Consider the following 21,369-nt stretch of genomic DNA (forward strand, 5'->3'; position numbering starts at 1 on the left):
GTTAAGTGGCAACCAGCCATTCACACATGAAAAGGTTCCCAAGGCAGAGCAGTTTAATGTATAAATAAATTTGGCCCTTACCACAAAAATACACCGCAACACTCTACCAACTTGGGAACATTCCCATCTTACAAAGCAAGCATGTTGTTAGATAATATAGTGGGGGGAGAGGGATCAGTATTTTTTTCAACACATTAATCTGAGATAAACCCATGCAATTTACTCAGATTATATAATATTATATGTAGATACTATATGAGGAAACTATGAGACGATTACCCACTCTCATAAATGTCTGCAACGCTCCCATGTCTGCATTTTAAGCCCAGTCCTGTGAAGTTCTGGCATTCTTCTCACTTGATGAAAAAATCAATAGAAATCTAATGGATCTTGGTGCATTGCCCCCTGGAAAAAAAAATGTTGGCCCTGACAGCATTCAGCAATTACTCTTTAAGCAGGACTAATAATGCTGACTTCTGCTCCGGCTTCTTTTCAACTCTGATATGGTTGCCTGCCTTATTAATACAGTATTATCAGGTGCTTTATGAAGACAGAGACTCCCAGCTTTCTGATGCTAATAATAGCCCCAGCACTACTGGACAAGACAGTCAATAATTGTAAACTGGAGAGCTTATCAGAGGTGAACTTCTCTGCATACAAATCTTCTTTAAAGAACGCCTAGTGTCAGTAAACAATTTTATTACTGACTATTTATATTGGTTTCCCTTTATCCCCACAGATCTGATGGTAAATTACCCACCTGAGTGCTATTCATTCAGGGTCTCTCATAGTTAACAAACCAGTCACAGGCACTCCTGTAGTGGAACATGTGTATTGATTTCCCCCAAATCAAAGGAGAGGGTCAGGACTGAAGGTATGGGCTTGTCATTATAGGAGAAGCAGACAATAGGAGAAGGAGAGGCTCTTTTTGCTGCATTTGAATGAAGGAAAGTCAATCTAGTGCAAAAGACCTTGGAGGAATGTCTTCCCGCCTAGGAAGGATGCAAAACCAAAAAGAGTGTGAACTCCAAAGCAAACTTACTTAATATCGGAGCAAGACAGGCTAAGAAGGGGAGGCCAGTGTCCCAAGAGACTATCACCGTCCTGCAGCTGAACCAATATATCCCATTTTGCACCTTCCAATTCTGCCACTGAACTGCACAAAAGTGACTATTGCTGACCACATTCACCAGATGTCCCAGAGGCAACTGGACTTTCTGGTTTTTCTTTGAAGATGTTTTGCTTCTCATCCAAGAAGCTTCTTCCGCTCTGACTGGATGATGGAGAATGGAAGGGTTTATACTTCTTGCAGATAGCTGGTCATTTGTATTCTTTTAGAGAGTCACTGAGACCACCTAGAGATTTATCTGTGACATCAGGGTCACCCGAGTAATGTAAATGGGTGTGGAGCCTTCTTGGAACTGTTGAAAGCTGAAGAAATTTCTTGGATGAGAAGATGAAACGTTTTCAAAGAAAAACCAGAAAGTTCAGTTGCCTCTTGAAAAAGCATCTTTGGGACAACCATGACCTGAATGAATTAGAATCTCCATTCACCAGATACTGATATTTACAAACAGCTCAGGATTCATCAGCATCCTGAATAAAATTAGGAGTATGAATGTCTCATTCGGACTCCAGAAATTTAGATTCAAATACAGCTGAGTTATAAAGTTTACTGGATGATCTGGAACAAGACACCATCTCTCAGCCTAACCTACTTCAGAGGATTGTTGGGATAATATGGCATAGGGCTTTATGGAAATTATTGAAAAAGAATTTTGGAATGGGGGCTCAAGCTAAAAGCCCCTAACTCAATAAAACATTCCCAGGGAAACTAAAACTGTCAGCTCAGCCATAAAACATATAGAAGGCCAAGGAATGCTGATAAGCTAAGAAAAGGTACAGGGAAAGAAGCAAAACTTTGGAAAACCAAGCAAGTGAATCCCTCAAAAGAAACTGTGCTAATGGGAAACTGCCTCTTTGTTCTTTCAAAGCCTCCTTGTCTTTGTAGTCCTGTCTCATTACCACAGCTTTACATCTGATTGCCTCACTAGGCACATGATGCATTATAGCCAATCAAATACTTGCTTTTGTTCACATCCAGCCACACTCCTTGCTGCGGTATCCAATTACATCTATAATCTAATTTGCATAAATCTATAAAAAAAGTAAGTCTTTTCCCCCAGAGCTTTCAATAAATTTGTGCTTCAACATAATGCATCCTAGTATTCAGTTCAAACAGAGTTTGGGAAAATTCTTTTATCACGATCAAAAATCTCTTTAGAAGAAAGGTAAAAAGATAAAGGAGTCCCTACGGATTTTACTTCGCTAGTCATTGCTGACCATAGAGGGGTGGTGCTCATTTTCGTTTCAAGGCCATTGAGACAACACTGTCCAAAGACATTTCCATGGTCATGTGGCCAACATGATGTCAATCATGCTGTAACCTTCCCACCGAAGTGGTACTTATTAATCTACTCGTATTTGCATGCTTTCAAACTGCTAGGTTGGCAGGAGCTGCGAACTTCCAGCCAACAAGCCAAGCATCTTAAACCGCTGAGCCACTATACTGCCCCTTTCTTCTCCTTTCAAAGAAAAGCAGGATATAAATGTAACTGTTACAAATCTGTATGTAAGTTTGAAAATAATGCAGCATCTGACAGATTACAGAAAGGCAGATTTTCCAAAAGACCAGGATCTGAGGAGCATTTCAAAGGATGAGAAAATATTTTGTGTTGTTCTCTTGGTATGAAAAAGATGCAAATGAAACTAGGTCATACACATAATAACCTAGTTGTGTGTTAATCTGTGTAATTTATAGGGCACAAGTGTGTTATATTTATATGTATCTGTATTATGTATGCAGTTGGATAGCGTATTGTCTCTTTATTCAGGAATATATAAACTGCTCTTCATCTAATCAAATGTATAATATTATACACCCTCCAGATACGTTGGGACTTCAAGAATTATCCACCAGCACAGGCATGCTAATTTTCCATCTACTCTGTTTTAAATTCAAAATGTCCTGTTTTGAGTTCCAAATATTTCCTTTGCGTTCAAAATGGGCTGTTTTAAAAATTCTGAAAGCATTTCCAACTCAAAACAAAGTGCTTTAAACTCTGCTTAGAGCTGTGTTGAGTTCAAACATTTCAAAACTCATTTCAAATGCAAATCAAAAATTACAACCTGAAATATCTTGAATTCAAAATATGTTTGCTCTCTGATTACCAGCCAGCAACAGGATGCTGTGATGAAAATGGTTGCATGAGTTTATTCTGCCCATTGAAGATTTGAGTTTCCAAAGGAGCTGGGAGCAAGTCCACATAGAAATACTGCAGCAGTCAAGGCCAGCGCAACAGACATGGCCAAATGTCTGGTCCAAGGCTGGAATAGATGAGGCATCCAAAGCAGGTAAAAGGCACTCTAGACTGTTAATGCCACCTTATCTCCTAGTGACAAACTGAGTTTTAGGATTCAGCTGTGAAACTTCAGGGGAAACACAATTCAATGGGGAGCAGATTCCAATTTCTTATTCTTAAAAAAAGGACCCACTCAATTCACTGAATTGACATACATAATCCAGATCTAAAATTTACCTGTAACTCAAGAACTCCTTCCAGGTCATAAGTAAAAATCCCTTCTCTTTTTCTCTTAGGATATATTGTTTGGCCGCCCCTCCCCCCCTCCAGGGCAAAACCCTCTAAAACTGTCCTTATTCCATTGTTCAATCTACGGAAACAGGACCTTCTTTGGCAAAGCAGACACCTACAATCTGTACTGCAATAAGAGTTGGCCGAAAGATTCTAAGCTAACAAGCAGCGGTGCGTGGAACCGCAGCTCCCCACCGTCCCCAGTCTCTACGGCGCAGAGTCCTTGCTGGCTGGCTGGCTCGATCGACCGGGGTCGCGTCTGGAGGGCACCAGGTTGGGGAAGACTGGAAGGGCGTCCCAGGCGATCTGAGAAATGAACGGAGAGGAGAAGAACCCTTTGGCGTAGGAAAGCACCCTCCTTCGGGGGAGGTCCCTAGATCGGGGCGTACAAGCCATCGATCGCACCCCGGCTTCAGCAGGAAACATCGTTCCCCCCACCCACCCCAGACGGACCCCCTGCCCTACCCGCTCCCCTTGCGCGCCACAGCTTTACTCCTCGCTCCCGGTGGCCTCGGCTTGCAAAGCCGCCCCACCGAGGCCGCCGTCCCTGTCCCACAGAAGGAAGGGGGGGGGAGCCTTGTGCCGTATCCAGCCGAGCATCCCCTCCACGCCCCCCCCCTCTCCCGCTCGCAAACCCCGCAGTTGACGCCGTCCTTCAGCCACCAAGCAGGTCCGGCGTGAAAAACTGAATCCTCAGCCAACCCCCAGCAAGAGGCGTGCTGCTCCTTCCGGGGTTTCCGCTGCCAGGCTGAACCAACAAGCCCGGAATGCTGCATTCCTCGGCCCACCCATGCCCTGCGGCTTTCACCTTTGCTAGGGGAGGAGGACGCGAAGCCCACTCCTAGCAGGACTCTTGCCGCCTGAAGGAAAAGCAGCGGCGGGCAGGGAATGCGGCAGCAGACCAGGAGCTCGGAGCGGATCGGGCAGCAGCCGGCAGTGGCTGCAGCGCGGAAAGAGTTAAGCGGAGGGAGACATTCCGCCAAGGAGAATTCAGAGCGGGGGGGGGTCTCAGTCTGGGGAGGCGACCGACCGGCGGAGAACGGGAGAGGCCGGCGCTGCTGCTTCGGAACGCCGAGTGGGGAGAAAGAGCCGCTCGCGGGCAAAGAGCGAGCAAGCAAGCAAGCAAGCGAGAAACTTTCCCCGGATCTTTCGTCGGCGCGACCTGGAGGAGAAGATACCCTGCACCCGCCGGGTTGGGGGCGGGGAGTGGGGGGAAGGCTGCAGGGCTAGCGCGGGGCCGCTTGGAGCAGGGATGCCGCTGCCCCCCTTGCAGAGGCGCGAAGCTGGCCAGACGTCTCCGAGGGGAGCGCTGAACTAAGGAAGCTGGCGACGCTTCGGCTGGAATTGCTCCCTGCTCCTTCCGTGGCTTTTCTTTACAATCCGGAATCGCCGACGGAGCGGCGGTCACCGCAGCGGCTTTGCTTGGGGCTTCTCGGCCGCGGAGAACGGGCCAAGCTTCTCCCGCTGCGGAGAGCCCGAAAGTATGGGAGGGAGGGGCGAGACTCTGTTTCTGAGGGGAAAGGGGGCCGTGAGCCCCCCGTTTGAGCTCCTGACACTTCCCCGCCTCTCTATTTAGCACGCGCGCAACCCCCCCCCCCCTAATACTTCGCCTTCCTCCCTGATAAAACCAGGATCGAAGAAATCCTCTCGCCGCCCCGGCAGATCGCTGTTTGTTGCTGGGCGCCCGATCGGATCCAAGAGGAGAAGCGCTTGCCACAGGTAGCCAAAGTCAGAGGCGCGACGCGACACGCGCGGCCGGGAGGCGCTGGAGAGATCGTGTGTGGCCCAAAGGGTGCGCGGGGTGGGAGCTTGTTGCTGGCAGGCTCCGCTCCTCTGCCCTCCCCCCTCCTCCCCAGGCTTCCCCCGCAGCCGAGGATGAAAGCTTTCCCCTGCGGCCGAGGAAGGCCGGCCGAGCAGGCAGCAGTGCAGCAGGCGGGGAGTCGAGCTCTCGGGTGGGCTCTGGCGGGGGAGACCGTGGTGTCGAAGATTGCGCCTGGCAAACCGCGTCAGACGGCGAAGGGAAAAAGCAGCAGCGGCACAAACGGCATCTGCGGTTGTTGAAAAGCTATAGATAAGTCAAGAATCGAACTGCGCACGGCCGGGACTTTGGCTGGTCCCAAGGAAAGGGGCGGGGTCCCGCAAAGCTGCAACCCCACGGTTACTTTTCAAGCAATTAACTGGTGCAAATCGGGATTTCAAGAACATCCTTCTCGGCTACAGCGAGGGCGGAGCTTGATGTCCAGGATAAGATGTAAAAGGGAGGGATCCTCTTCCTTGTTAAGAAATAAGACTTCTGGTACCCCTGGACTCTAGATCGAGAAGCGCCCGATCCTAAACAACCCAGCCGGGCTACTCTAGGAAGTTGCAGTTGGACCTGCACATTCTCTCTTGAAAGCCTAATGCTGCTACCTACAGCTTTGCTCTGCCAGAAAGGGAATGCAGCTGTGCTCCAGTCACAGCAGAATCTCCTCTGTGCCAGGCAGACACCCCCTTATAGCTGGATTTAGAAAAAGCCTGAACTTGGTAGTGGGGGGCATCCTCCTTTGGCCCCTGCTGGTGGCCCATCTGGGGAAACCTCTATAAGAATGCTGGCCAGTTGGAGAGAGCTGTCTACCAGGATAAGTGCTATACTTGGCTGTCTCCTTTTCTTCTGGCTCTTGTACTGCCATCTACCCAAGGAAGGTAAGTTCAGAGCTGTTCGGTACAGCAACTGTTGTGATCCTGTCTTGTGCATTTGCAGAAATGAGCTTTCCACCTGTTTTCCCTCCAAGGCCTGCACAGAGAGCTTTACGTGGAACTGCCCAGGATGAGGCCAGGATCTTATCATGGAGCAAACTCTCTCCCTCTCCCCTGAGTCACGGTTTGCCTACCAGAGGACAGGCACTCTTAAAGTATAACTAAAGAATCTATATATTGAGGCCTTTTATATTTAAAAATCAAGAGTGAGACCCAAAAAATCATATGTGGCTATAGATTTTATGGATCTGTTCTCTTTCTTGGGGCAAAATATCATCCCATTCCTCTAGTTTTACAAAGGCACTGTGTATATTTAATATCAATAGTACTTGACTCTGGGAAGACAGAAGTCGTATTTAGCTCCCACCCCAGGCAAAATGTCAGGGATATGATATTTTTACCAAGGCAGCAGAAGTAAAGAAGGATAGAAAATAAAATTCAGCTAATACAAACTAGCTACAATATTAACACTTTGGCACAATGACATTAGGACTATCTTAAGGTAAACAGCTTGGGCAACCATTAAGACCCCATTTCACCAAATCAAAACAAAAATACAGATTCTAAGATGAGCCAAAGCAACCTGCCCAACTTCAGAAAACTGCTTGGGTTGTTTTGGCCAATGACATTCCATTGCATTCAAAGTTTGTTTTAGGGAGTCAAGGAGCAACAGTCTGGTGACATCACCTTCCAGTGATCCCAGACCTTTTACTGGGCCATTTTACCATTTAAATTTCAAAGGAAAATCAATTATTTTATTTCCCACAGGTTTTTCCTATTGGTATTGGGATAAAGAAAATGATGGCAGTAGATATATGGATATTGGGGCTTCCAACTAAATACTCATGGACTCAGTTTATCTGTGGCCTGGCAGAAGATCTAAGGAACATAGATTTTAGATCTAGAAAGGCTTTGAACTTGAAGGAGCAATAAGCAAGGGAGAGGTGAAAATAACTGTTCTAGCTTCGAAAAACCAAAAATAGCTCAATCAGATACACAATCATAAAAAGGGAAACTTTCAAGGGGCACAGAAAGGGAAGCTCCTATGATTGAAGGCCAAAGTTGAGGCATGTCTAATCTAAATTTGTGGATTTGCATTTCCCCTGAATCAGACTAAATTTCCTGCCACCATTTTTGCAGTAAATTCATGGTGCTTTTATTGCTTACAACATTTCAGGCTATCATATTTATGTGTATGATGCTGTAGAAATATAAAAAGTGGGTTTCTCTTTAGGCTCTTTTGAATCCCTTGACATTTAGACAAACTTTACAGTTTGAATCGCTTGATGCTTAGCTCTCACAGAAATAAAGGTTATCCTCAGAGACCTTGCTTGTGCTTGATCAAGGTTTAGTGTCTATGGAAGGGTTTTACTCCCAACAGTGTTGGTTTATGGATGATGTGGCCAGGATTATATATCTAAGGACCATGTGACTAGTTGAGTTTGGGAATCTGCAAATTAGAAATCTTAAAAATTAGACCAGGCTTTACTATCATAGCAGACAGGCAGCCATGAGTAAAAAAAACCCCATCTCTGTCTAGCCAAAATGGTTTTCTCATTGTTTTGGCTTTGAGAGTTGCCAATTTCTCTTCCTGACTCCTTCTACTTTCTTTCTGCTTCAAATTTAGCATGCCCCGAACCATGGTATTTTTTATTTATTCATTTATTTTGCCAGGAAACATCTCTGTGCAGTTGAAAATTGTGATGTAAGGTTCTGTGACCCCCAGGTCCTGCTATGTGTTAAGCCATGAATCCCACCTCCATTGATATTTCAATTGTAGGGTCAAAGTAGGCTTGGCTCAAATGATGGGAAATGGATGGGGAAACATCTCTGCTTGATAAGCTGCTGTTAATTAATATCAGCAATTTTCATGTGATGAATAATGGTCTAAGCTAGTATAAGGTAGTTTCTTACATTCCAAGGTAAGGGTCTAATTCTGTTTACAAGTTTGAGATTGTAAGTTTGAAATTATCATTTTATTAGTATCTCTATTTGTTACTGCAGTGCATATGTAACTCCCTCCAAGTCACTGTATGAGATTTAATATGAGACTCAATGTTATAAATTTGAATTCTGTTTCACAATAGGGTAGTCCGCTCTTTTGTAACCTGGCCCTTGGATGCCTTGAGACTACACTTCCCAGAATACTTAGCCAGCACAATCTGGCTGGAATTCTTGGCCCTTGAAGTCTCAACCCATCCAGAAGAGGCAGATTGGGAAGGGTGCAATAAACAAAGGGTTGACTTTACATTTAAGTTTAAAGTGTCTAGTTTAAAATACCCATATGCACGTATCCCATTAATATGTGGAGAAGGGATTTTTTGTTCTCCGACAAAGTCTTCATCTTTCAGTGTTTACTCTTTTTTCACAAACATACTGACATACTTCACCCTAATGTGGTGTCCTCCATTTGCTCTTGAACAGTAAGATTCATCCACTCCAACTACAAATGGCCAAAATTGGAGGTCATTGAGTTGGAGAAAGCCAGTATAATGCATTCAGTCCTCTGATCTATCCTTTGTCTAGTGACTGGCTGCAGAGAATTTCTAGCATATGACGTTATGGGGAAAGGAGCAGATAATCAGAACAAGTCAGGAATATGATAGTAACCAGCTTTTCTATTTTTTATTTCTTATATGTATGTATGAGGGGCAGAGAGAAGAAGAAAAACCCTATTGGGTAGCAAGCACAAGCCCTGTTAAGCAATTGATTTGTTTCTGGGCTTCCTTCTTTCTTTCTCCCAGCTCTACACTGTGTAACAGTCCTGCCAGCCTCAGCAACTGCAGAAGAAATCTTGAGCTGATGTTTACTTCCCCAGAAACCTATAAAGATTGCAGTCAGCATAAATGTCCCATTGAGAGCCCAGAAACGGGGGGCCTCTTGCAAACAAGGATGTGGGAGATTTGCAAATCTGTGTTGATCCATTAATTATGTCACAGTTTAACAACTGTAGCTAAATATTTATGCAATGATTCAAAAGATGAGAGCTTATCCAATCAAACCATAGTTATGAGTTCAAAGCTAGCCTCGGGCATGCAAGATTCAAGGCAGTGCCAACTTGCTTGCCACTTTGCCAGAACCCCTAAATCACTTATAAGTCACAAGGCTGTTTGCTGTATAGCTTCCTTCACTGGGCAATCTGCAAGGCAGCCAAGGTGCAAATTACTTGCACTTCATTGTTATAGTTTTGTGGCAGGGAAAAGTCAATGCTATATTGTTCAATAACAACATAGCTCCAACACTCTGCAAAGCCAAACATTTTAAATCTGTGACATTTACTGTCTCATGGATATATAGATAATGAATATGTGAGTATACTATGCTGGTTGCTAAGAAAAGCCTAACAATTTGAGCATAGTAGGTCTGATGCTGTGATTTTTAAAAAACTTACTAATAGCCTTTTTAAAAAAAACCAATAGAGATGAAATTTTAACCACAGACAGCCTTGTGGCATTCTAAAGAGCACAACACATTTATTATAATACTGCAGCACCTTAATGAGTAACTTTGTTACGGCTTGGCCTCTACGTTTGCTTAATTAAAAGCTAATTTAGCCATTAAGATTCCACAGAAATTCTCTACCTTGCTTCTAATTGTTTCTCCTCTCCTGCAGGAGTTCTGATCAGCTTTCTCTTAAAACGATAATATTTTGTCCAGTTAAATACAACACCTTTTTGTATTTCACCTGTACTATAATCACCTCACCCCTCATTTTTATCAATTTGAATAAGTTCAGAGTTTGAAATCTGTCAGATTTTTAAATAAAACCTTTAAGTTTGCGTTAATTGCACTACAAAATGTACATTGACTTCAGATTCAGATTTTAGTAATGTGAAATGTACATAAATTTGTACATGCAAAAAAAAGGCTGATACTTTTGTTCTACATAACAACCTACGTAGATATTTCATGTTAATGTAATATAATCATATATAATATAATAATATATATTAAGCCTTCAATATTAAGCAAAAGTAGAAATTATGATAACATGAGGAGAAATATTTGAATTAAATCTGAAATATATATAAGTCCAAAACTGTATTTGACTGTCTGCTTTTGTCAAAATATTTAAAAGGTATTATAATTGTTCCAGAGTTAATAGGATGAGAATTTGCCATGTTAGTACAAAATTCAGCAGGTGAAAGTATTGGAAGCTGTTGATTACCTTGATAATTTGAAAAATGGAGAGAGTGGTATGGTAGAGGAAGAGATAGATCACTTACAAAAAGAAAACTAAATCCTAGCAGAGAACAGAAAAATGATAGAATTCAAAAAATAATATTTGTCAGAAAACATATCCCTCCCTTCTTTAGCCTTTGCAAAGTGGAGCACTGTTGTTACTCCTTTATTAGATTTGTGGGGCGTTCTGAGACCAAAACAGCTAACTACTTTTGGGAACACTTTATGACTCTGCAGGTATGAGACATGAACTGCAGACATGCAAAATTTTAATGTCTGTTCTAAATGAGAAACAAATTATCCTTGGAATTATACAAGTTGGGCTCACTTGAAGTGTCTAGTCTCTTCCAATGCTCTGGCTTGATTAGATCAGATGCAGCAGAGGAAAGGCTTCAGTTTTGTAGGGTATGCTTTATCTTTTTACTAGTATCTTGGGGCATAGACCAACCAGAGCCAGGAGCATAATATTGGCGAGGCCAAGCAAATTGCAAAACGATCGTTCAGCAGGCAGGCGGAGCCTGATATCTTCTGGCTCACATTGGGATGATGTTTATATACAAGTCAGCATCTGAAAGGCTATAATTATAGATGCTTGTAATCTAATTTAGGGGTAACAGGTTTGGGTATACGTGTGTGCCTTTAAGTCAGTGTTGACTCCTGGTGGCTACCTGGAAAAGTTATTGCAGTTTCCTTGCAAAGTTTTTGGAAATTGATTGCTATTGCCTCCTACCTGTGGTTGATAAAAAGTGACTCTCCCAAAGTCACCCAGTTGGCTTTGTGCCTAAAGTGGGAGTAGAACTCCCAATCTCTAGCCCAGTGTCTTAACCATTACTCCAAACTGTCTCTGTTTGGGTTTCTGTTGATTAAATAATTGTAAATCAAAAACATCATTGCAAATTATCCATTAATTTGATTTTACTTAAACTTCAGCCCATCTCATGTTTACAAGAACTGTTAATCTTTTAAGTCTGCCTGCCTGTTCCACTCAGAAGCAGTCCTTGTAACAATATTGAGCAATAGCGCCCATCATTAAAAAAATATTGTATAAGGATGGTAGACTTTGTAGACCAACACTTCTGAAGGATATCAGGTGGTGGAAGATCTTTCTAAATGGGTTTGCTTGGTGTGGTTTGGGACTACTGTATCTTGGTTGCAAATATCCAGTTGATGGCAGGAAAGAGTTACAGCTCAATGCATCTCTTTGCTGCCTTCTAGAGGTCATCCTGATTGTTACAGCCCAAATCAGGTGGTCATCGGTTAAAAATTGCGCATGAATGTAGTTATCCCTTAATATGGTGTACTTTGTTCATTCTTTAGATAGTCAATTAAAGTAATGGAAGCATTTACCTTTTTTAATCAATATTTTTCAAAATTTTCTATTTGTTCTCAGTTCTTCATTCTGTGTTCATTTTGATTTAGCCTCATCCCTCTCTGCTTTCTGAATTGCTTCAAATGGTACAACTCTTCTATAATATCTACTTATAGGCAAGGAGTAGGTAGAAAGGTGTAATCACAAATGCATTTTTCTTCAGGTACTTTACATGGCCTTTAGTGAACTAGAATGAAGTAGTGTTCCTTGAAGTGTCTGCACAAGCATTGTAGAAAATGGTGTTAGGGGAAAAACCACTCAACCGAGTGTTTGTACGCAGCCCAGAAATAAACTGCTGGATACATTTCTTTTTTTAAAAAAAATAAAAACATTGAGAAGAGCAGTTCATACTTTTTCTGTTCAGTATTTTTAAGAATATTGAAAACACGATTTTTGGTGTTGGCTGGCTATGGTTCTTTAAGGCTTTGGGATAGCAATGTTTTCTCAACCTAGCCTGCACATCTCCACCACTGAAATAGAATGTTTGCAGTTTTCTCCCAACTTTGGTTTCAACAGTGTTCTTGTTGAAGAAATTAGCCCATATAGATATGTTTTCTTGCTAAGCTTTTGCAGAGTAGCTCTTTCCAGTCTACTGCGCTATACAAATATATCTCAAGCCCTTAGAACATGGGCAGATCATGAAGAGTTAGGGGCTTATTTTCCATTTGTTGAATGATATTTGATCCATGAATTGGGCATTTTATAGCATTCCTTAAAAAGCTGTCACAGTGAACAACTGCTATGTACGGATACAATATTTTTCAGCATTCCTGTCCGTCTAAAACATCTGGAGGAATTCTTGCTAGTAAGGTTATTGTTGTGAAGGTCATTAAAGATCTGGTAGTCATAAGTTAAATCATAATTTGGAAACTTGAAGTTGGCAAGCTGTACAGAGGTCAAAGTGGCTCTTGAAATGGACTGTAAAGCCCCAGGAAGCAGCCCCACCTGTTTTTGCCCATAATCCAGCTAATCAGTTATCAGCTGGAAGAAGGAGAATATGATGAAGAGCAGAATTAAAACTTCTCCAGTCAGCATTGACAGAGGATGGCTTTTGCCTGTTGCGCACAGCATGGGAAAGAAATTACACAAGAGACAAAATGCATGAGGATGGTTGAAGGAGGAGGGTTGAGGGTGAAGTTGTTAGCCCCACGCGCTGTTATCGTCCTGAACTGAACATTCCTCTCTACCTGTATAGCCCCCAACACATTGCTTTGCCCTTAAAAGATTCCTCTCCCCTGACCTAAGTTAGAACTATTAATCAGTTGAACAACTTGCCTCTAGAAGTTGTAAATGCTTCAACACTGGATGTTTTAAAGAAGAGATTGGATAACCATTTGTCTGAAATGCTATAGGGCAGTGATGGTGAACCTTTTCGGCGCCAAGTGCCGAAAAGGGAGTGCGCACACGCTCGTCAGGGCCGAGACCAGGAATAGGAGTTGCCCAGGGGCATGCATGCACTGGAGAATGTACTTGCGGTTTCTTCAGGTTACTGCCGGCAAGTCTTCAGGTTATTGCTGTGCATGTGCATGCCGATTAGCTGGCGAGCGCACAGTGGAAAATGTACTTCCTGTTTCTGATGCACACATGTGCACCGGCTCGCAAGTCTTCAGGTTACTGCTGCACATGCGCCGATCAGCTGGCCAGCATACATGCTTACACTGGAAAATGGAAGACCAGCTCTTCTGGTTTCCGGCATTGATGCAAGCACAAAGGCCAGGTGATCGTCGCATGTACATGCGCGCCAGAAACCCCAAAGAAGAACGGGCAACACTGCACATGCCAGGCGACATAGCTCCACATGCCACTTCAGGCATGCATGCCATAGGTTCACCATCACAGCTATAGGGTTTCCTACCTAAGCATGGGTGTGGACTAGAAGACCTCCAAGGTCCCTTCCAACTATCCTATCCTATCCTATCCTATCCTACCCTACCCTACCCTACCCTACCCTACCCTACCCTACCCTACTCTATTCTAAATGGCCATGTGTCTGACTTCAGATACAAAACCAGAAAGATATAGAGAAAGCTGTGTGTGCCTGCACCATATTCAAATTGCCTGCAAGTTAGTAGATAGCACCCAAATCTGATTCACCCTTCACATATAGCCCTTTAAAACCAGGTTTTTGAAGGTTTTGCAAGAAGAGCACTAGGGTCTGATGGGCTAAAGTCCCTGAGCACAGGCTCCATTGCACAATTACATGCAACCGAGGTTCACCCCATAGCCATCCCCTCATTCTCTTTACAAGACTGGATTACAGGAATTCCCTCACAAGAACAACCCAGGCAGGCAGTTCAACAGGCTGATGCTGGAGGGTATGGATCCTTGTTGCATGGGAAAGCCCAAGAGATGATGAATATATGCCTTTATGACACCAGTAGCGCAAAACAGTCGGAAAGGATCAGGACCTAAGTCATCACATGTAGCAAAAATAATAAAAGAACGGGTAGCACGGTAAATCACATCCAGCAAATGTAGTTCTAATAGAAATGCCTTAGCCTCTCTGATCTACTTATTCAGATAACAAATAACTCGCTCTAGGAGAGTGAGCAAGCCAGAGATTGAACATGTATATTACAATTCAAAAAAATATGGAAAGGCTGCCGTATATGCCTGTATAAATAGAAGTGATCCCATTGAAGAAGAAGAACTGAAGAAATGAGAAACTGTTGCTACTCACCTAAATAAGGGAAGCAAGGAAACAGATAAGGGGTTGAACCTATTTAAAATGGTAGGATTATAAATACAGTATGCATATACTTCAAATATTTTATATTTAGAGCATGCTAAAGAGAGGTGGTATTCAGCTGGTTCGGACCGATTCAGGCGAACCAGTAGCGCCAACTGCGAGCACACACCCAGGCCCGCCCACCTGCCCGGATGTAATACCGTCCTATTTAGCCACGTTTTTGAGGCCAGGCGCATGCACGTGTGAGCAAAGCACATGCGCGTAAGGCCGGGCGCATGTGTGGATGGCGCGCAAACTGGTAGTAAGAATATTGGAAACCCACCACTTATGCCAAAATATGGCAGGAATTCAGACAGATTACCAAAATAGTCCAGAATAGATTATTAGTCAAATTGGGTAACGTTTGCAGGAAGGAGAACTCCGTGTTTGTGCCTAAACAGCAGTTAATAGCAGGCCATTAGCAAGAATGCCTATAGTTGTTGAACAAATCCATGTGATTTTTTTCTTCTTTTTTTAATCCAGAAGGCGAGTCTAGGGAGTCAATAATTTAAGAAGCAATATCTGGCCAACCTGTTATACAAGGAAGAAATCAATATGGAAAAATATGAATATTAACACAAGGTAGCTTTGTCATTGCCCAGTTCTATCATGGACTTTCTTGGGTGGAGAAAGGAAAGAAAGATAAAAGGTCATTATGCTGAAAGTGGTTTTCTAACTGAAGATCTGGATTCTAGTCTGTTTCTCATATCACACACTTAAGTTGCAAAATGTTTCTTTAGTTTTGGTATAACGAATGGTGTGATCCCACTGTTATGGTGTGCAAAGCATACCGTAACTTATGATTTAATTAGTTGTGTGAATACAACCTTTTTTGGGTTATTTGGCAAGCAAACCATAACTTGGATTTATGAATGCTTAAACAGAATGTGGGCTGTGCAATGATGGTAAACTAATATTTCTTTAAAATTCAGTCTCTGTGGCTCTAAGACAAGAGGTGGAAAATGTTTCAGTATTCTCTGTCATATCCAAAGATGATGATACAGCTAGGGTATTAAACTAAGATTGAAATGCTTCAATTTTTATATGGCAACTATCACCTAGACTTTTTAAAATGAGGATAAAATTGGAAGAGGGAGTATCTATGTTGCCTTGACCTTGCAAAGGAAGACCAAAGACATGATCTTAATATATAAATAAATAAAGCTTGCAGCATGAATCATAACACTGTAGTGTAGATTAATGGCTTTGGAATTTCCTTGTTTGGCTAGGAGAGTTTATTAGGTTAGCCAGCAAGCCAAGCTTGAATGGGCTCACGTTTTCCAGTATGGGAAACCCCCAGCACCTTAGAAATAATCATATCCTCCCAGCCAATAAAAGAAATGCAGCACAGCAGTTCTGTTGGTAATATTGCAAGAGTTATCCGTAGGCATATCTGGATGCCAATGTGTTACAGGAGAAGGGGCTGAATTTGTACGCCCATGTGTGGTCTGTGAATTTGTATGAATGTACACAACATTATCCTTTAGCAGAAGTTACATAGAAGATGTTGATACAGTTTTTCATAGTCAATTAGCGTACTTGCTCATCATGTCTGCAAAACTGATTTTGTTGGACTCCCATCTGTTAGATTCAAAAACTATTTGCTTCTACTCAATTGAATTGATTGCCTGCCATCTTTTTCTGAGGCACCTGTACAAATTAGAGCTGTTGCCACCACAGGGACTCTCTTTAGCTTAGGACCCAGGGTCCAAGCTCCTGATCTCCTTTTCTGATAAATAGGCTGCATTATTTTCCTGCTTTTTTTGTGTGTGTCTTTTATCCCAATAGGAAAGGAGCTGGAGGTGGGGACATGTGAGATCACAGCCCTGGATAGAGATATGAGCCATCCCAAAAGGATGATTGCCCGACAGACAGCACGGTGTGCCTGTCGAAGAGGACAAGTTGCTGGAACAACAAAAGCGAAACCTGCCTGTGTAGATGGTAAGAAAGCAAGGCTGCCTTCACTCTTGTTTGATTGCACCAAAGATCCATCAATCTGGCCCATGACGACCAGCGGTTTCATACAAATGGCTGAGAAACATTGCAGGGACCCATGAGGGTAATGACTTTTCCATTCCAGTGGCTGCATTGTGAGCTAAAGCTAAAGGGGCGTTCTCAGAAATTTAAAGTTTAGAAAATTATTGAGTTTTGTTGGTGTAACTCAAGGGAAAAACAACAACAACAAAAAATCCGGGTGGGGGGTTGTTTTGTCATCACTAATCAACACAAGAGATGAGGCATTTGTCTTCTGTGACCTTTTGAAGGAATTGGTACCCTGCCTTTGGATTTGATCAAGGCACTTACTAAAATGGACCCGTAAAAACTCCTCCTTTGCCAGTGTTTGGACATGTTTGGAACCAAACGATTGCCCTTAATCATTTATAACACTGTTACTATTTGTCCAACAATAGACAAATTGGTGTTGGCAGAGACAGATTTCTGTTTGTGTTATTAGATCATTCTATTAAAAAAAGAAATCAGGCAGTGTTTAACGAGATTTAACAGCAAACTCCCAGACTAAGTGCATGCAAAAAAAAAAAAAAAAAGATTCCCCCCCCCTCCCCTGGAATTACATTACAATTCAAGAAAATCAACTGGCATGTAACACTGTTCATTTATGAGATTTTTGCCTGATTCAGAGTTACTTTACATTCTTGTTGCAATACCTCTCTCTCCCACTGAGGAGATCCATCAGAACTTATTTTTGATCAGTCCATCACTGTAGGCAGTTCACTAATGCCTGTTTAGGGGTTGGTGTTCATCTGAAGGGGGATTCCTGATTTTTGAAACACTACCAATGTGTTCAGAATAGGGACCTCCAGCCTCATGATATCTGGTGTTGGTGGGCACTGGGAAATCTCTGTGTGTCCCATGTGAGCAAGAGTTAGGGCTTCCGGGTGTGGACAGTAGTGTATTTGTAAGCACACCCATATAGGTTTCCCCCTGCAGATCTGTCTGTTTTATCTGTGAAAATCTTCAGCAGGTCAACCTCCTCTGAGTGAGGTCAAAGGGGGCAGCTCTTATTGGTAGTTCTCACACAGTTCTCTCTATTTTTGGATGCACAAACAAGACTGGAATATGTGTGGGTGTAAATGTGGATATGTGAGAGAGTATAGATTCTGTGCTATGACTATGACCATAACAGCTGAACGGAGCAGCTGGATTGTGATTTCCAGTAGCTTTTCCATGAGTGGAAGGGGTCCTGTTTCTGATAGGAAGGCAACCTCGGTTTGGTCCCCTTTCCCCTGAGGTCCCCTCCATTTCCCCTCTTACTAATCTGGAGAATTCCCAGGGAATATTTTTCAGATGGCTGTAGAGCACTTTCTCCCTCCTTCCTTCCTGAACAAGCAGAACTCTGCTTCTTCTGAATCAACGTGTTGTGGAGCATTAAAGAAATACATGTGATTGCAGAAGACCCAGCCACTGCCTAAATCAAAAGTCAACAACCTGAGCTGCTAAAGCCACATGTGGCTCTTGACTTACTATCGAGTCCCTTGCAGCTTAATTTCCAAAGCCTTTGGCCCACCCTGACTTTGGACCAAAAACATCTACTCTGCCTTCTTCCACTCATCAGAGATAAAAGAAGCAGTGAAAGAATTAGCCAATCTAACTCGTAAATCTGCTTGCTTTGGCTTCCTCGGCCATTGGCACACAGCCCCTCTCCCCAATTTTTTATTCCTGGAAGATGTAGCCCTGGAGAGATCAAAAGTTGCTCACTGCTGGTGGGTAGCCAGCATTACTGACTTGAATGTGTGATGGCAAAAAGCTCTTTTCCAGGCCTTGCTTTCCTGAGGTTTTGGAATACAGGCATCTGTTATCTTGTGTTGCTACGTGCTGTGGTTGTGCAACAGTAACATGCTCCCTAGTGTTGCTATGTGGGGAGGGGGGGAGAAATATACGGGGCCTGTGAGTGGGTGAATATGTATGGTGAACGTGAGGCTATTCTGAGCCTACAGGTGGTGGTTATTTCATTTTTGAAGGAGTTGCAGCAGAAAGCACCATAGATGTAATCCCTGTTCTGCAGCTCTGCATTTAACCCCTTACAGTGCTCCTCCACACTGCTTTTTTCTCATTTCACAGCTTCTGTTTTTTCTCAGTACAGTTGGCCTCTCTTTTGAAACATTTTTCTCAATGGCAAAAAAATAAATAAATCCACAGCAGAATTCCAAGTGATTTAACACAAATCCATTCTGTTCTGGAGAGTTGGTGCTCAGAGCCCTGCAGTCTTAACTCTCTGTTCATTCTAGCTCCATCCTAGGAGATCCCTTCTCAGAAGTGGAGGGGGGGAGGGCAGCTTACTGCAGGGACCAGAGAGTCTCATTTGGAAGGATGAGAGCTTCCCCAAATTTGAGGTCATCCAAATGTTTTCAGACTACAATTCCTAGACATCTCAGTTTGGCTTAACTGGAAGTTTGCACTGTAAAATGAATGACAAGGCTTTAAGTCTCATGCTTTTATTGATAATTCTGTTAAATGTGTGCCTAATTTTCTTTCCTCTCTTTTCTTTCCCTTCCTCACCTTCAATGTTTCCTTCTTCTTTGACTTCTCTGCTGGTGTCCGGCAGCCCAGATCATTGTTAATAAACAGTGGTGTGGGATGGAGCCCTGTGCTGAAGGGGAGCAATGCACTTTATTAATCAATCGTTCTGGCTGGAGTTGTACTAGGCAACTGGGACGAATAAAAACAGTCACGGTAAGTAACCTGCCCTGACTTCCTTCATCCCAGCCAGCAAATAGCCAAAGAAGGGCAGAAAATTATGTGCTGCAGGTAGATGGAAATATGTTGTGTGTGCCTTATAGAGTGAAGAAACAAATTTGTTTAGGGATTGTTTTAGGCTAAGGCTCCCAGATACGTGCTACAAAATTTTGGGCAGCTACTAGATGACAAAGAGTAAGAGGTTATCCAGGCCCATGACAGTGTAAGTGTAATACTAGCACTGGACAAATATCAGAAGAATACATTCCCTGACATGCATTGGCACAGAAGTCTAAATCGCACCTAAGGCACCAGGCTAGAAACCAGGAGATGGTGAGTTCTAGTACCACCTTAGACCTGAGAGCTGCCTGGGTGACTTTGGGACAATCACTCTCTCTCAACCCACCTTACAGGATTGCTATTGTGGGGAAAATAGGGGGAGGAGGGGATACAGTATGTTTGACACCTTAAGTTACTTATCAATTAAAAAGGTGGGATAAAAAATCTAATAAATAAATAAATTCATGCAAGAATCTGCATTTGTACTATTAGGAACTGAATCTGCATTATGTGCAGATCTTAGAAACCCCTAAGGCAAATCTCAGAAAGTCTGGGGGGAAGACAGAGATGACTCTTTAGCCCTTTCTATGTTGAGTGAGGGAGAGGGGAGGTCAAGCTTTCACAGATGTTCCCTGGCCTAGAAATGAATGATCCACTTCTCTGGGAGGGGGGTACCTATCTCGACTTGGAGTTATTCCTCAGCATAGTTTGAGGTACATTGTGAATAAGAAGAGATTCCATTTTCTCAGTTGCTTAACAATTAAATACATTCCTTCTCCCGCTGAAGCCATTGAAAAAGAGTGCTTGGTGGGAATCCAGAAATGGATTATTGTGTAAATAGTTGCCCAATTGGCTGTTAGTGATCACAAAATGCTATCCTCAGAGGTCCCCTTTTTCTTAATTCTCTATGCAGATTTTTTTAAAAATTTGTGCCACTATTTGCTCCTATTCCTGATTAGTGAATCTAGAAATAAATACTTGTTGCTGGCTTTTGTTGATCTTCCAAAAGCTAAGCAAAGTAGGAAATAGGGAATCCTAGGCTAGTAATATTGTCAAGAAAACAACTTGGACATGCCCAAATAGATACCAAGGAGGAAGGGTTTTTTGATTTGAAAGAGTTTTTTCTTCTATAAGTAGTCTTCAGTTAAGAAGGGCAAAGAGGATCAGAATTGCTTTCACTGAGCAACATGATTGTAAATGTAATGCCACATGACTGAACCACTTAGCACTGGAAATTCCAGAAGTCCTAGTTGCCATCATTAAGTGAATCACTGAGGGTCACTAAGTGAGGGTGTCACATGGTCGCCATTTGTAGCCTCCTGCCAGCTTCTCCATTGATTTTGCTTGTTGGAAGCTGGCAAAGAAGGTCACAAATGGCAACTACATAACTACGAGACACTGCAACATCGTAATTATGAGTCGGGTGCCAAGCCCCCAGGCCATAATCGCATGGCCACAGGAATACTGTAACAGCCGGAACTCCAAAGACTACTCATAAGTACCATTTGTTTAGCATACTGGCAAGTCTGAACCTTGCCAGTGGCTAAATTGGATGAGTGGTCATTAAGCAAGGGCCACCTGTATTTTAGATGCCCTAGGGCAGATATCGGCATGCCTTGGTATTGAACAGTGCAAGTTCAGATTCCACAGTCCAAAAGCAAAATATCAGCAACGGATTCTGTTTGGCCATGTGTCTCTGTCTCTGTCTCTCTCTCTTTTTCTTTCCAGTTCAGTTTTTAAGATTCATATAATTCACAGGAGAATGCCGGAAAGAATGCAAATGGAGATAGACTTGGATGGAAATGTGACTGAATATTATCAGCATGCATTCAGCATGCAGAACATTTGGGAGGGGTTGCTTCCTGTCCCCTCAGAGTTGGGGAGGGGAAGAGGCATGCCACAAAGCAAAGCAAGCCTGACACGAAATTTCAGCAGGTATTTTCTCC

The 21,369-nt window shown here is 42.9% G+C and overlaps 1 protein-coding gene across 2 annotated transcripts in view; it reads left to right on the forward strand.

Annotated features, from left to right (window-relative positions):
- The first annotated feature begins 265 nt into the window (after window positions 1-265).
- LOC117664009 (chemokine-like protein TAFA-5) overlaps window positions 266-21,369 on the forward strand; it is a 32,587-nt gene continuing 11,483 nt past the window's right edge. Inside the window, exons 1-3 of one of the 2 annotated variants that reach the window (XM_034414702.3) lie at window positions 266-6,335; window positions 16,457-16,609; window positions 19,233-19,360. In XM_034414702.3, coding sequence (XP_034270593.1) covers window positions 6,239-6,335; window positions 16,457-16,609; window positions 19,233-19,360 — 378 coding nt within the window. In that variant the 5' untranslated portion in view covers window positions 266-6,238. The remainder of the gene's footprint in view (window positions 6,336-16,456; window positions 16,610-19,232; window positions 19,361-21,369) is intronic. The other variant, XM_034414703.3, reaches the window with a different exon arrangement.

Source organism: Pantherophis guttatus, chromosome 3 (assembly GCF_059756535.1).
Source record: "Pantherophis guttatus breed Tessera chromosome 3, ASM5975653v1, whole genome shotgun sequence".
NCBI lineage: Eukaryota > Metazoa > Chordata > Lepidosauria > Squamata > Colubridae > Pantherophis > Pantherophis guttatus.